At 49.0% G+C, this 15,897-nt stretch overlaps 1 protein-coding gene across 12 annotated transcripts in view; it reads right to left on the bottom strand.

Moving 5' to 3' along the window:
• Positions 1–11,033, bottom strand: part of UNC80 (unc-80 homolog, NALCN channel complex subunit) — a 127,547-nt gene extending 116,514 nt beyond the window's left edge. For all 12 annotated transcript variants that reach the window (XM_054069739.1, XM_054069744.1, XM_054069740.1 and 9 more), the window contains exons 1-3: positions 10,817–11,033; positions 8,698–8,746; positions 452–608 (exon numbers count right to left, since the gene is read on the bottom strand). In XM_054069739.1, coding sequence (XP_053925714.1) covers positions 452–608; positions 8,698–8,746; positions 10,817–10,908 — 298 coding nt within the window. In that variant the 5' untranslated portion in view covers positions 10,909–11,033. The remainder of the gene's footprint in view (positions 1–451; positions 609–8,697; positions 8,747–10,816) is intronic.
• Positions 11,034–15,897: the final 4,864 nt, after the last annotated feature.

Genomic DNA, 15,897 nt, shown 5'->3' with positions numbered 1-15,897 from the left:
TTATTGTCTGACTGACTTATCTGCTGAGAAGAAATGTCTGAATAAAATGAAAAAGAAGAAAAATAAGAAAAAAAGAATCATAGATATTAACAGTACCTACTGCAACTGGGCACTGCACCATGCTTTGAAAGAAAGATGTGTATTCCTTCAAGAAAACCATGTCTGCTAGGTGGTAAGGCTTTAGTTAAAGCTATTTTTATCGTCTCTGGAAAATAACTGGCAAAATATTATTGAACTACGTTGACTCTTCAGCTCCCCAGGCCATTAGCCTCACTGGGGAAGTTCTCACAGGTTGCCCTGCCCTAAGTGAGAACAGATCAAGAAAGGCAATCCGCAGAATGAACTAACTGGGATTCTAGGATTTCAAATATCTTGGCACCTTGAGCATCATTCTGTCATATTTCGATCGATAACTTCAGTAATGGAAAAAAAAGCTCACAGCAGCACTAACCCAGCTTGTTTCGGTTGGAGAGCAGCGTCGCGGTGCAGTGCAGCACATGCGGGAGCGCAGCTTGGACGAGTTCCCAGCGAGAAATGCTCTGGATGGCTTCGGAGAGAGCTGGAGAAAGGCCATGCAGCTTGTTCTCTACAAGAACTCTTTCGAAAGACTAAAAGGAAGAACAAAGGACACTGTACACCTATTTCTCCACATTCCTCCTAGTAGATACAACATTCTCTTTAAAAAACTGCACTCTGTAAGTGTTCAAGACGTAACTAAAGCATACGTAGAAATTTTTTCTGAAAGACACAGGCTGTAACTAGAGCTCACCAGGCGTAAGGACATACTTGGCTAAAAAATGAACAGGTCACTCAATATATTTTCTGTAATGAAAAATAATTAAAGCGAGTATCATATGTACATTATTAAGTGCCGACATCAAGCATCTATTATTAGGCAGTGGAAGGGGCTCTCCAGGGAAGTGGTTGAGTCACCATCCCCTGGAGGTGTTTAAAAGATGGATAGATGAGGTGTTCAAAGATGGTTTAGTAGTGGACAGGTATGGTGGGACTCAATCTCAAAGGTCTTTTCCAACCAAACAGTTCTATGACTCTGTTATTAAGCCAGACTTACAGATGTGTGGGTTATTAATCACAGAACGGTTTGGGTCAGAAGAGATCTTAAAGATCATCCAGTCTCACCTCTGCCATGGGCAGGGACACCTCCCACGGGATCAGGCTGCTCCAAGCCCCATCCAACCTGGCCTTGAATCTCTCCAGGGACAGGGCAGCCACCATTGCTCTGGGCAACCTCGGCCAGGGCCTCTTCACCATCACAGGAAAACATTTTTCCCTAACATCCCATCTCAATCTCCTCTCTTTCAGCTGAACACCATTCCCCTTCACCCTGTCCCAGAGCCCCTCCTCGGCTTTCCTGAAGCCCCTTTCAGCACTGGAAACTCCTCTCAGGTCTCCCTGCATCCTTCTCTTCTCCAGGCTGAACAGCCCCAACTTTCTCAGCCTGTCCTCATACAGGAGGTGCTCCAGCTCTTGGATCATCTTTGAGGCCTCCTCTCCAGACTTGCTCTAACAGATCTATGTCTTTCCTGTGTTGGGGATTTTAATCTGGCATGCCAGTAATCCTGCTGGAAGTCACGGGAGCTAATGAAGCCTGTATTTGTGTCACCCAGATGCTCTTCCAGTTCAGTGTAACATAAAGGGCAACCCATTAAAGGTACATGAGCCTTAGGGAACGTTTTCACACCCTGCCACAAAAAATAATCAGTGCACACAAATTTTGTTGAGCCGTGAGGTAGTGGTTTTGTGAACACTTAAAAGAGCTGATGGCTGCAGCAAGTTCATTATTTCCACCTGAAGCAACACAAAATAAGACTATTTGCCTTTGAAATCCCTAAGGAAGTTCCTTATTGCTAGCTGCTCCAAGCATTTCATTAAGTCCTTCCCCTGACCAGATGCAAAGATCTCATTATAGGTCACAAAAGCAGTTGTATTCCTTCACTGAAGTTCCTAAAGTGAAGAAATACGTTACTGCTAACGCATGTCCTTGCCATATACCAGCTTAGCCTCCCGGCTACCTATTTCTTCAGAAGCTGTTTCACCAATTTCATCAGACACTGGGCCAACAAGTAACTGTTGGCATTCACGACCTAACGGATGCTCCAAATGCCCTCACTCCAGGTTCGCAAAGCTTATCCTTCAACTCCAGTCAGACCGAATTTTCCTTTAAAACTGGGGGGCTAATAAGAACAGACTTAACTAGAAAGAAGAAAAGCAGAAAGGGCAGCGGTGGTAACCTCGCTCTCCTAAATGACCAGCCACCCCCAGGCGTGGCATATGAACCAGGGGTAACGAGCGTTCTTCTGCAGAACCCAGCAGCTGTGCACATTTATTCATAGAATCATAGAATTATTAAGGCTGGAAAAGACCAGTAAGATCATCCAGCCCACTGTGCCTACTAAACCGTGTCCAGAAGTGCCACATCTATACACTTTCTGAACTCCCCCAGGGATGGAGACTCCATCACTATGCTGGGCAGCCTCTGCCAGGGCTTCACCTTTCAGTGAAGAAATGTTTTCTGATACCCAGTTTAAACCTTCCCTGGCACAACTTGAGGCCATTTCCTCTCATTGTTACTCTCTCAGGCCATGGCTACATCCACCAGTTTGGGCAGATACGAGCTCCTCCACTGAGAGGCAGGATGCCCTGGTGGAAGCGCAGTGCCACACCATTGTGGTTTCACCGTATCTCCATCGTGGCTCCTCTCAGGCCTGCACGGTGACAGAGAAACACGTCTATCCATGCTTAAAAACAAAGATAGAAACCCCTCAGTAGCACCGGGCACAGACAAAGAAAAGGGGAGATGGACTGTATGATTCACACAGATGTACTCGAGGGGATTCAGAACTGAGTGTGCTTAGAGAACACTAAGCCTGCAGCACCACAAATTGAACCTGAGGAGATACCGACAGGACCATCAGGGCTGCCAACAAACGTGTGTAGAAAGTCGCACTGTCCACCTACCAGAAACCCTGGTTTCTAGTCAGAAACTCAACAGCCTTCCTTTATGGAGCAACGGCTGAAATTGGAGGGCATTATTTGTAACGTGGACAAAACCACTGGCTTTCCAGGGATGAGCCAAAAAATAAAGTCTCATGGATTAAGTTGTCAGCAAAGTGCGTTTCACAGAATCATGGAATGGTTTGGGTTGGAAGGGACCTCGAAGCTCATCCAGTTCCGCCCCTGCCATGGGCAGGGACACCTCCCACTGGATCAGGGGCTCCAAGCCCCATCCAACCTGGCCTTGAACACCTCCAGGGATGGGGCAGCCACCACTGCTCTGGGCAACCTGGGCCAGGGCCTCCCCACACTCACAGAAGACCATTTCTTCCAAAGATCTCACCTCAATTTCCCCTCTTTCATATTAAAACAGTTCACCCTTGTCCTATCCCTGCACTCCCTGATCAAGAGACCCTCCCAAGCTTTCCTGCAGCCCCTCTCCACACTGGAAGTATCAGCATCAGGATTGGATAACTTGTCTAGCAGAGAAAGGTTGCCTCAAATCACTCATACAGTGATCTGCTGGGGGTAACATCGCCCACAACGGGAAACAGTCTCCTGCCATGCATTCTATCATGGCTCTAAATTGGAGAGGGACAGACTCAGACTAGACATAAGGAGGAATTTCTTCACGATGAGAGTGGGAGGCCCTGTCCCAAGTTGCCCGCGGGAACAGTGGCCGCCCCATCCCTGGGGGTGTTCAAGGCCAGGTTGGATGGGCCTTGGGCAGCCTGATTTAGTGGGAGGTTTCCTTGCCCATGGCAGGGGGGTTGGGTGGAACTGGATGATCTTTAAGGTCCCTTCTAATCCAAACTATTCTATGATTCTATGATTCCTGATATTTATTTTTGTCAAAAGCAGACAGGGTGCCTCTCTTTGTTGCTCCAGGGACACACTCCCACCTCTACTCCTGCACCTACTCTAGGGCTCACTGAAGCCTTCATTCAGCCAAGTCAAGCCCTACTCAAGTCAAAATACAGCTCAGCATAGAGGTAAGAAGGTTCTACCAGGTTAATGAGCTGAATTAGCTCTCTGGGAGGCCTGCCAAGCACCAGTGCTGACCGAGGCTTATCAAAAGGAATTATCTTCTCATCTCCAGTAGAAAAGCCAAACCATAAGCTCACACTCAAGTACAGTGACAAAGCTCTTTGTTTTACAGAGCAAGGGGAGGAAAAAGATTCACTGTGAGCAGCAACACTATTCTGAAGCGTGACGGAAGTCACATTGTTGCCCCCTGGCTTTCCATTCAAGGTCTCACTTGTGGGTACTTCAGTGGCATCAGGGAGAAAGTCCTCCAACAACTGCCTTTGGGAAGCTCTGGCCCACATTCTGCACGCTTCAGAAACTCAAGAGGAAGCCAAGGAGTCTGAAATGATGTCTTTAAATTAGGCTTGTATTCACCTTTTCTGAGCCACATGAAGCTTTTCCTACAGGGTTTGCCACCAGATACCTCTGGTCTTTCCTGCCCTGAGCAGAAAGCTAAATTTATTTCTGTACCCCAATGAAAGATCAGCTTCCAGAACCGCATATGTGAACACAAGCATCTGAGACAGAAGTTGCCACAAAAATGTTAACAGAAAGGCTACCGTATGGCAACGACTGAGTGTCCCTGTGTTCTACGGGCACTGGCTGGTACGGTCATGCATGCAGACGCGCTGTGCACATACGGTCAGCAGGGAATCTTGTTGGCATCAATCCATCCAGCCCAACAAGAACATGCAGTCCTTTGGACAAGTGCTCCCATAAGATTTGGATGGAATTCTCCATAACAACTCACAGCAGCATCTGCCTGCACTACACATTCGAGTTTCAAGGCCCTGGGTTAGCATTCATTCCCGTAGAGCCTCCTCTTTGGTCTGCCATGGTTCTACTCTAACTTTCAGGACCTGCTACACAGAATATACAGACATTAAGACGAAAGACCTAATTTTCATTCTACATGAACCAAGCAAATGCTGCTACAGCTGAGAGGAGTTACATGCTTCAATGAGAAGGCTGAATGCCTCCAGTTAGCTCCCTGTAAGCCAGTCAGAAGAGAGATATCATCAGGCTATGGAGCTGCTGCCTCAGGGCTGCTGCTTGGCTAAGAAAAGTCACCTACTTCCAGCTGGCTTGTCCGGGCCTGCAACACCCCACCTGCCAAAGGAGGATAAAGAACATCTGCCAAGATGGTAGTGAGGGAAGACAGTGTTAGGCCTTGGCTGGAGACAGGGCAGCCCCTTGCAGCCGTGCTCTGTGTGTTCAGCTTCCTCAGGGCCAATTACACAGCATTTTTCCTGTTAGCGTGGTGAGGCCATCTGTTTGCACGGGGAGCGGTGGTCAGCCTTGTCTGGCTGCCTTCCCACTGCTACTGTTCTCCTTCTCCTTTCGTCTCCACCAAGAACTAAAGGGCCCTTGTGACCAGGGTAGCCTGTGCCTCACTTTGCTGCTGGAATGGGAACAGGGAGCTGCCTGAAGAAGCCGAGACAAGCAGTACAGGACAGAGCAGGTTCTGGCTGGGCTTTGCCCTATTTTCCTGTACAGCTTTGCTCAGGTCGCATGAACTTCCCCCACTCTAAGCCCAGAGGAGCTGTACCTGCAGCGAACTGCATAAGGGGGCAAGGGCTCAGCCTGGCCCCCAGCCCCCCTAGACAGCCAGGACCTTGGTAAACTCCGTTCCATCCTCTCAGGAGTGCCAGATGAGCTGCAGGTCTTCTCCAGGGAAGCAGCCCCAGAGGATCTCACTTGGAAGAAAAAACCAAAACCAGTAAGCTAGAAGAGCGGTGCCCAGGGCACTAGTTTAGTAGGCATGGTGGCACCAGGCTGAGGGTTGGACTTTATGATCTTAGAGGTCTTTTCCAATCTTAACAATTCTATGACTCTATAGTTTATGCACAAGAAGAACCCCGGGAGAGACACTGAGAAACTATGCATGCTTCTTGAGCCAGACCTCATCCTTGGAGGGAACCTCCAAGTCTGTGCGAGGTCTTTTGAGTAGGGAACAGGCTCCAGAAAGATCTAAAACATTAATCTAGGAGTTCATAGGACAGGGGATGGTAAGGCTCTGCTGTTTACTAAACACAGTAATAATACAAATATCGACAAGCAATGAAACACAGATGCCAAGTGCTCTATTTACAGAAAAGTCCCATGTCCAAAACCTCAGTTTTCTTCAACCATGTCCACTGGCTCAATAGAACAGATGTGGCCTCTTTTAAAACTTTATTCCATATCTATCCCTTAATCACTCACAACAAAACATTACTATATTTAAAAAAAAAAAACAAAAAAAAACCAAAAAACCAAGCTAAAAAACACAGAAAAGAGGTAAACTTTGAATTTGCAGGATCCTCCAGAAAAAGTTTGGGTTCTTCCATGCCTAATGCAATCCATGGTAAAAGAATTTAAAACATATCCTTGAATCCCTTACCCTCACACAAAATGTGCATCAGCTTTGTACAGCATTCATGTGAGGTCATTTACAGCTTTGACCCCATGCACATCAAGAATGACATTGTGTCAGGGCAGAAGAACTTCAGAATGGGGAGAAGGAAGAACATCAAATCCATCCTAGGCAGTGTAAGACAATGCGGGGGTTGTATTTACCTTCAGATTAGAGGCTATTATTCATAGAGCAATTGAGTGACTGTTCAGGTAAGGAAAAAAAGGCTAGGAAAGGGCCAGGTTTTCCCCTAGTTGTATGGTATAAGGCAAAGCTCAGAGAAGCAATGCGATCTGCTCTTGCAGACCAGATGCTGTGTTCGATGAATCCAGGCCTCCAGCATCTGCTTCCTCCCTGCACAATATGCAGCTAATTCTACCGCAGCAAGTTTAGAGCCAAGAATAACAATAGAATCCTGCACAGCGTTGTGTCATATGCCCTGGAAGGCAGTTAACAGCCTGTAGACACGCCTAGAACGGTTCTGGCTAGAGAATTTTTAAAGGACAGATCATGTAACAGGCACACAGTATTTTTAGGCACACTGGTCAATACACTGGTGGTAGACAACATGATGTTTCAGAAGACGAGCCAACCTGTCAAGCCCCAGAAACCCCATCTCACCCATGCACACAGCACTCAGCTGGATAATACGGAAGGTGTCGATGTGGGCAGACGCTCCCATGCATTGGCAGGCAGAGAAAACCAATGAGCAAAAGAAGGCAGCAGATGCAGCAGCTCAGGCTGCATCCCATCAGCTGCTCAAAACTAAACCCCACGTTTGAAAGCTTTCTACCATGATTTAATACTTATGTTAAGAATTGGAGAAGAATCATGTGCGCCTTCATCCAAGGGCACAAAGTGACTGGACCTTCATGAAGCACGTTTCTCCAGCGCTCCCTTGCCCTTGGCTGAAGCGTGTCATTTATGTTGTCTTGCAATTGGATGGTTGGGGTCTTTTAATGTTTTTTACTCTTGGAGCTGGATGATCATTAAGGCCCCTTCCAATCCAAACCATTCTTTGATTCTGATGTGCATTCATAGAAGGAAAGTGCTTTAGAATCAGCCCCGGAGACATTGAGGAAGACCTGGTGCCAACAGCACAGCATGAAGCAGAGGGAAGTCACAGACGGAGAACGCACAGAGAAGGAAGCTCTGTCCTCTACCCCACAGTAACAGACATCAGCTCTCTGGATTGGCCACAACCTCAGACTACGGCTGCTTCAAGGCACGGCTCCTGCCCACTGCTGAGACTCCTGGTAAAGGTAAGAAGCTCCATTTTCCAGCCTCTGAACAACTATGAACTGTTAATTGTACAACCCAGTGACGATGCTTCTTGCTCCACAGGCCAGAACTGCCTTTCCTTTTACTCCCCAAACACGCTAAGCCAGCAGTCCTCTACCAGTACTTGGTATCTAGCAATAACCCTGAAAAATTTATGGATTTCTTAGAAGAAAACTAGTCAGCAGCAGCCAGGGTTCCTCCAGCTTAATATCTTGTGAGAAGGAAGTCAGAAAATTGCTGCAAAGAGACCTAAGTACTTTAAACTACTAAGATACATGTCCAGACCAAGATTTTCCAGTCTGTCAGGTTTGGCTGCAACTGCTTAATGTACTTTAAATCATCCAAAGATCAAGGAATTCTGAAATTCCCTAGATACCCATCTTGAACTGGCTGCATGCCTTCCCTGTCTCCTCCCTTTTAAGTATTAGAAGGAGGTTTCATTTGAAACGCAGTTTGAAATAAGAGTTGTTAATATGTGTGTAATAACCTCTCTTTAATTAGGCTACTAAGACATGTTTCCCAGTAGAGGAGGTATTTTCACTTTGCACAGCAGTAAACATTGCTTAAAGCTTGTTAGTAAAGTTTAGGTTTTCAACATTTGAAGTCTGAAAGAACTCCAGTAATCACAAACTGAAACGAAATCAATCTCATCTGAAGCACATACACATGATAAACTGCAGGTTTAGGCCCAGACTATGATAGGTCAGTCTGATCACACCATTATTCACTTTATTTAATTAGTAATTAATTCTATTACAAATGTCCAAGGCAATATATTTTTTTTTGTGTCTAGAGGCGCACGATATACAAATTCTCTACATGCAAAAGGTTTCAAACCCTTCATGTGATAAAAGTACAAAATTAAGCTGAACAGACTAAACCCACTAAACCCAGCGAAGCTGCTCTGCCACCATGGTCAGGGCGAGTTCCATGAAAAGTTAGTTACTAATAAGAGTCAAAAAAGTGAAAAATGTACATACCACGCAGGAAGCTTCATACTGTTTCCCCAGTTTGGGTCTTAGAAAAGCACTGAAGAGGAGAGAAAAAGCATTAGAGAATCAGTACATCAAGCATGGATATTGCTTTGTTATTTTTCTCAAGTCAGCAGGTTGGCAAAAGCAAAGAAACTTACTGTAAAGCAAGACAGAGGTCAAAGCCACGCTCAGATACCTGTTGATGACATCTAACAAAGTGCTGTTACCTTTTCGAGAAGACCAAAGTACCCACTGACAGGCCAGAAGAGAGTTAAACCACCCTCAAGAAAGTCATGTTCCCCACAGATAAAATCTTCCATCAGGCGGTTTTCAGCCATTTCACCTCAGTGAAAGGTTTCCAATACATTCTATTTGAAATTAATTAAATATTACTGAACTTTCCCTCGCCTCTATTTTAAAGCAGGGATCTATTCACCAGTTTTGTATTAAGCATTTTCTTCCACAGCTCCTGGTGAGGAAGGCTTAGAATGAAATGCAGCGCTGGACCCTGCAGGTAGAGCACACCCACCCTCTGCTGTCATTCCCCTCCAAAATGGGATCAGAGTTAAATATTAATCCTCAACATAAGAAGAAGATGGAGGTGTTGGAATGGGTCCAGAGAGGGCTAACAAGGATGGTCAGAGGGCTGCAGCATCTCTGCTAGGAGGACAGGCTGAGAGAGTTGGGGTTGCTCAGCGTGGAGAAGAGAAGGCTGTGGGAAGACCTTAGAGCGACTTTCCAGTACTGAAAAGGGCTCCAGGAAAGCTGGGGAGGGATTGTTTACAAAGGCTTGGAGTGATAGGACGAGGGGCAATGGGGATAAACTGGAGAGGGGCAGAGCTAGACTAAACATAAGGAGGAATTTCTTCACCATGAGGGTGGGGAGGCCCTGGAATAGGTTGCCCAGAGCAGTGGTGGCTGTGCCATCCCTGGAGGGGTTCAAGGCCAGGTTGGATGGGGCTTGGAGCCCCTGATCCAGCGGGACGTGTCCCTGCCATGGCAGGGGTGGAACTGGGTGGGCTTTAAGGTTCCTTCCAACCCAAACTATTGTATGATTCTATGATTAAAAAGATTAATCAGGTCAACCTATAACAGCATTAGTTTTTTGTTATTTGGAGGACACCAAAACTGGAATAAAGGGATTTTGTGACTGAGGCCTTCAATTAGAGCCACAACCTTCAAACCTCCCAATCTCCCCTTGTAATGTTTTCAATTTAGAATTCTGCTATGACAGGAGGCAAGACAGGATTCACAAGGGACAGCAAACCCCAGCTGTACGTTCAGCCTGCCCCTCACACATCATTACCCTCCAATCCAATGAAATAAGGTGAGACTTTGACGTCTCTGTTTGCACGCTGACCTCCCAAAGCACAGATCACACTTCTAGAACGGCTGCGAATACAGAGACGAGCAAAGCTGCAAGTACAGCGCAGCACTGAGGGAAGCTGCTTCGGGTCCCAGAGCTCCAGGAGTCCTCTGAAAAGTGGGGGTGAGGGAGGGGGAACGGGACAGGGAGGAGAGGAAAGGTGCAGAGGCACATGGATGGGACGAGAGGGAATGGCCTCAAGCTGTGCCGGGGGAGGTTCAGGTTGGAAAAATTAGGAAAAAACCCAGGAAAATTAGGAAAAAACAGGAAAATTAGGAAAAACCCAGGAAAATTAGGGGGGAAAAAAAAACCAGGAAAATGAGGAAAACAAGAGGAAAATGAGGAAAATATTCTTTACCAAAAGCGTTCTTGGGCACTGGAACAGCTGCCCAGGGTGGTGATGGAGCCCCCATCCCTGAAGGGGTTTAAAGGATGGGTAGGTGAGGTGCTTTGGGATCGGATTTATCAGCGGACAGGTACTTTTGGGCTGGATCTCAAGGATGTTTTCCAACCTAAAGGATTCTCTTAAGTCAAAGGAAGCGGCTGCCTGGGAGTGCTGCTGGGGGGTGCTGCCCCCAGCCCTCCCCCTACGCCGGACACCCACCGCTCGCTCGGGATCGAGTGCAAAGACCACAAACACCTCCTTCCACGCTGCATTGACCGCCCCCCCCCCCCCCTCCTTCCCAGCACCCGCGGAGCGCCCGCGCCCCCCTGCCCTGTTGCAGCCGCATCCCAAGCCCCGGGGCTGGCTGCTCTCACCTGGTCTGCCTCCAGAGGAAGGTCTGGATGGGCAGAGGGATGCCACGGCCGCTCTCCTGCTCCTGCCCCTCCGAGCTCTTCCTTTTCACCATGATGCTCGACGGACAGCGGCTGCCGCCAGCCAAACCTAGCGGAGGAACCGGCCGGGATCTCCCATGGCTGCCTCTCCGCAACTCCTCACCCTCCTCCCTTCATCCTCTGCAGCCCACCCCTCTTCCCCTCCTTCCCCTCCGCCTCCCCGGTGCAAAATGGCTGCAGGAGGCAGGGAGGGAATTCGGGGAGCGAAGATGTCCGCGTCCCTCCGCTCCACTCCCCCCGCCACCCCACCCGCTTTCAGCACCTCCCTCTGTGGACAGCGCCCAGCGCCCGGACCGCGCGGGGCGCCGCCGCCCCTGGGATTGTGGCGGGAAAGGGGGCTTGGATGGGACTGGGAATGGGGGCGGGAATGGGACTGGGAATGGGGACGGGAATGGGACTGGGAATGGGGACGGGAAGGGGGTCCAGGGGCGGCCCCGTCCCACCTGCGGAGCTCCCAGCGCCCGGGAAAGGGTCCAGGAAGGGAGGGCTGCAGGAAGGGTCAGAGAAGGGCCCAAGAATGGACCGGGAAAGGGCTCAGGAAAGGTCTGGGAAGGGATCCAGGAATGGACCAGGAAAGGGCTCAGGAAGGGTCAGGGAAGAGATCCAGGAAAGGGACCAGGAATGGGTCTGAGAGGAAGCATGGGAAAGGGAACAGGGAAAGGACACCAGGAAAGAGGCTTAGGAAGGGTCCCAGAAGGAGCGTGGGAAAGGGTTTGGGAAGGGGTTTGGGAAAGGGGCTTGGGAAATGGAGAGCAAGAAAGGCTCTGCAATGGAGTGCAGGAAAGGACTGGGGAAAGGGTCTGAGAAGGGGTGCAGAAAGAGTCCGCGAAGGGACTGGGAATGAACTGGGAAAAGGACTGGAAAGGGGTGCAGGAGGAGCCTGGGGAAAAGTCCAGGAAAGGTCTGTGGAAGGGTCTGGGAAGGAGTTGGGAAAGGGTCTGAGGAAAGGTCTGGAAAGGGGTCTGAGGAAGGGTCTGGAAAGGGGCCCCGAAAGAGGCGTGGGAAAGGCTTTGGGAAGGAGTCCCAGAAAGGGACTGGGAAGGAGTATGGGAAAAGGTGAGGGAAAGGGCCCTAGAAGGGTCTGGGGGAGGGTCTGGGAATGAACCAGGAAAGGGTCTGAGAAGGGGTGCAGGAAAAGTTCAGGAAGAGATTGGGAAAAGGTCCAGGAACAGACTGGGAGAGGGTCTGGGAAAGGATGCAGGAAGAGTTCAGGGAAATATCTGTGGAGGGGCTGGCAAGGAATCTGGGAAGGGGTGCAGGAAAGGTCCAGGAAAGGACCCAGGAAGGCTCTGGGAAGGGGTGCAGGAAGGGTCTGGGAAAGGTCCAGGCAAGGGCCCAGGAAGGCTCTGGGAAGGGGCGCAGGGTGGCCCACTGCCACCGACCCCGCAGCCACAGGGCTCCCGCTGCTCCTCTCCCTCGGGAAGGGTCAGGGCCTCGCCAATCCACAGAAGTTCAATCAGGCCACTCCTGCAGAACTGATGGAGACTGACCAAGCCCCACACCCACAGAGGGGCTTTTCCAGGTGCTGGGGAGCTCATTGGCAGTAGACAAGACCCAGTTCTCCTCCTTGGATCTGCTAAGGAGCCTCAACGCATCTGACGCAGCACAGAGCAAGGCTGTTAAACGTGGAGATAGTTGTTTATCTCAAGGGTGGGGAGAGAAGGGAAGCAAGTAAGGAACCCCCGGTCAGAGGCAGTCCTAGAGAGCGGGTTTGGAAGCTCCTTGGCAGCTCTTCACTGAGCCTTCAAAGGGGAATCCAGAAGCCCTCTCTTCAGCCAGAACAGGAGTGGGTGTGGAGCACAAAGGAGGCAACTCCTCATCCATCAGTGTTAACTGTCGCTCAGAACACAGGACAATACACCAACACATCCACCTGGATCTCCCTTACATCCTAGGGGGACTCTCTGCGAGAAACAGACAGCTTTGAAGGACAGTGTTATTCTCCTCACTCTTTCTTTGTGCATAGCCGGTACCTTTCCCTGTCGCACCGCCGTGCGCAGGTGGAGCTCGGGCATCCCAAGGGACACTGAGAGGAAACTCCATAGCTACTGCTTTCTAATCATCACAAATGGAACTGCAAATTGCAGTTCTACTCCAACTTGCCATTTTGAGTCCAAGTGTCCTGAAAATTCACCTGTGCCCTGCTCACTAGGCTATGCTGGCATCTTGGGCTGGCACAGAAACACGTCTGCCTGCAGAAAAGGTCCACATTAGTGCAGTCACTCCTCTCAGGGTGCAGGTGTGTGGAAGAGCAGAGATGGCCTCATTAGCTCTGTGGTTCTCTCCCAGCCCACCCAAGTGCTCGGGCACAAAAGATGCCCATGACACTATTTCTCCGTTTCTTCTCTTACTGCATGCAGCATCAGTCTGACATTCCTCCAAATCGCATAATCACTGCTTCATTCATCGCATGACTGTGTTTACACAGCCTTCACAGCAGGATTCACTCCTGATCCAGCAACAGTCAAAGATGGCAGCGTGACACAGGGGCGAAAATGAGCACTCCCACTCCAGGAGTGCCCAGACCAGGCAACTGCTCTGAACCTCACTGTTTTGCACTTCTTTTTGTGCTGATGCTCTCCAAGAGCGCCCAGCCTCAGTCCCTGCCACACACACTCCCAAGTATCCATGCCTTTCATTTATCTGTTATTCTCTTTGCCCAGAATGACACAGAATCCAAACTCTCAGGAGTATCTGGAGCCGTTCATGTTGTGCAGCAGCCTCTCCAAGAGCAAAGCTGTAATCAGCTTCTACCTGTACATCCCAGGGCAGAGAACAAAGGTATTGTTTGGCACAATCCTGAGAGCTCAGTCTGCCCTGAGCTGCCAGCAGGCTTCTGTCCTGCTGAAAGGATCCTTTCTGTCTCTTGGGACACCTGCTCATGGAAGGTCAGCACTGACAGATGCCACTCACTTTACCCTTTCTCATAAAGGTCTGTCAGGTAGAAGTAAGTTATTTCTTAATTTCTCCACTTCTCTTTGGACCTCGTTTAGCTCTACACTAGAACACAGCAAGAGCATCAGCAGAGAGGGGGCCCAGAGGGCTGTTTCTTTGCCAGTGTGGGATATGCTGACATTTACATCATGTAAAGAGTCAAAGGCTGCTGTTTCAGCCTGACAACAGCGTACATGCTGTTTGCACTCTCAGGAACTACACAAGATAGAAGTAAAGAAGAGCTTAAAAACAAGGGCCTGATTCTCTCCTTCCCAGGTGTTTTGTGAAAATTGAAGAAACCTAGGAAAGATCAGGCTTTTCTCTGAGGGCTTTTTAACTCATCATGAAAACGTTTCACAGAATCATAGAATCGTTTGGGTTGGAAGGGACCTTAAAGATCATCCAATTCCAACACTCCTGTGATGGGCAGGGACACCTCCCATTGGATCAGGGCCTCCAAGCCCCATCCAACCTGGCCTTTCAGCTGAGGTTCTTCAGAAGTCTTTTTCACAGCTCTTCTCGCCAGCCCTGTTCAAACACAACTATGTATTCAGAAATAAGGGTAAATGCAATGAACCCCTAAAACCACACGATGAACCCCTAGAACTACACAGCGAACCCCTAAAACTACACAGCGAACCCCTAAAACTACCAGGTTTGTGCTGTTGCTACATGAATCTGGGCACGGGCAGGCTGGAGTCCAGCTGGATCAGAGTCCCTAAGGACAATCAGATATTTAATCCCTGGGCCACATTGAGATGGAGGCAGCAGAAGGGGCAGAGCCCTCGTACATCAGAGAATCCTGCTCTGAAACAGAGCAGAAACACAGATCCTCCACAGCCACCGCAGAAAGAGTCACTGCTTTTGTGTAGCGTTCAAGCAATAAATCATCTTGACATTTAAATGTTATTAAATACATAACAGCAGTAGGCTATGCTCCAATTAGATAAGGCAGGGAGAGATGGAACAAAGTCCTAGAGATGACATGGGGGTAGGGTGTCTCTGGACAAGATGGGAAGAAAAATCGAGCTTTCACTGTCAGAGTATCCCACCACCCCTTGGATCAGGGCTATCCAAGCTCTGAGATGACTGCTTTGGTAGTAGCTATAGAACTTTTACTTCCTTCTAGGGGAAAAAAAGGCAACAAAACTCCTCCCCCAAATCCCACCCAAATACCTTTTCCACCTTCATCCCAGAGAAGGAAGAACTAAGTGAACAAACACATCTTCCTCTCCATTGCTTTGAAGCTGAGAACTGCCTCCTCCGCAAGGATCTCCCAGTAAAAGGGAACTCGCTCAAGCCAGGGTTGGAGCCCCTCCACCAGGGCCACGCTATCTGCTACCTGCAAGCAGCAGCTGGGATTTGTGTGGCGAAACACCTCTGGGTGACCAGCATTCCACCTGCCACTCTCATCGGATCCATTTCTGGGAATCACCCACCTGATTTTTCCACCACATTCCTGTAAAAGGCGAGGAAGTGCGTGAGCAGGCACAGCGTGGACAGGTCCTCCGCACATCCAGCGAACACTGCATGGGGTTCCTGGGCTCCCCGCACTTCCACGAGCACTGGAGTTAATCAAGATGTTACTCACAGCTCGTACTCACCTCAGTGCTCCCACATCACAATCTGTGAGCAAATTAGAACATACCTCACCGACCACATGCTGCTAATGAGGCTTAACAACTGTAGAAATACCACCTCTCCTTCACTCTGAAAGGATGAAACAGCGATCGCCAGCTGTCCCCAACCACTGGTCTACCTGGGAATGCTTAAATCAAGATTCACCCTTTTGTTCTCAGCCTCTCAATCCTTTTCCTTTTAGCAGATGATGCATTAGTTCTGCCTTGTGCCTAAGCACCCTTAGGAGGGTGCTCCTAATGGATAATTAACAGCATTTAATTGTTCCTCCAGGTAGTTTGACTGCATTTATTTATGAATATAGCAGGATTATGTGAAAAGCTTGGGCTGAGACACTTCAGGCAGTCTGCTCAGCTGTATTTCCCTCCTACTGCTCAGGCTCCCACACATGTTCAGAGGATTCTCCTTCTGTTACTAAGTCCTGATGCTGC

The sequence above is a fragment of the Cuculus canorus genome, chromosome 6 (assembly GCF_017976375.1).
Source record: "Cuculus canorus isolate bCucCan1 chromosome 6, bCucCan1.pri, whole genome shotgun sequence".
Taxonomy (NCBI): Eukaryota; Metazoa; Chordata; class Aves; order Cuculiformes; family Cuculidae; genus Cuculus; species Cuculus canorus.
This window is presented reverse-complemented; position numbering and strand designations above follow the sequence as displayed.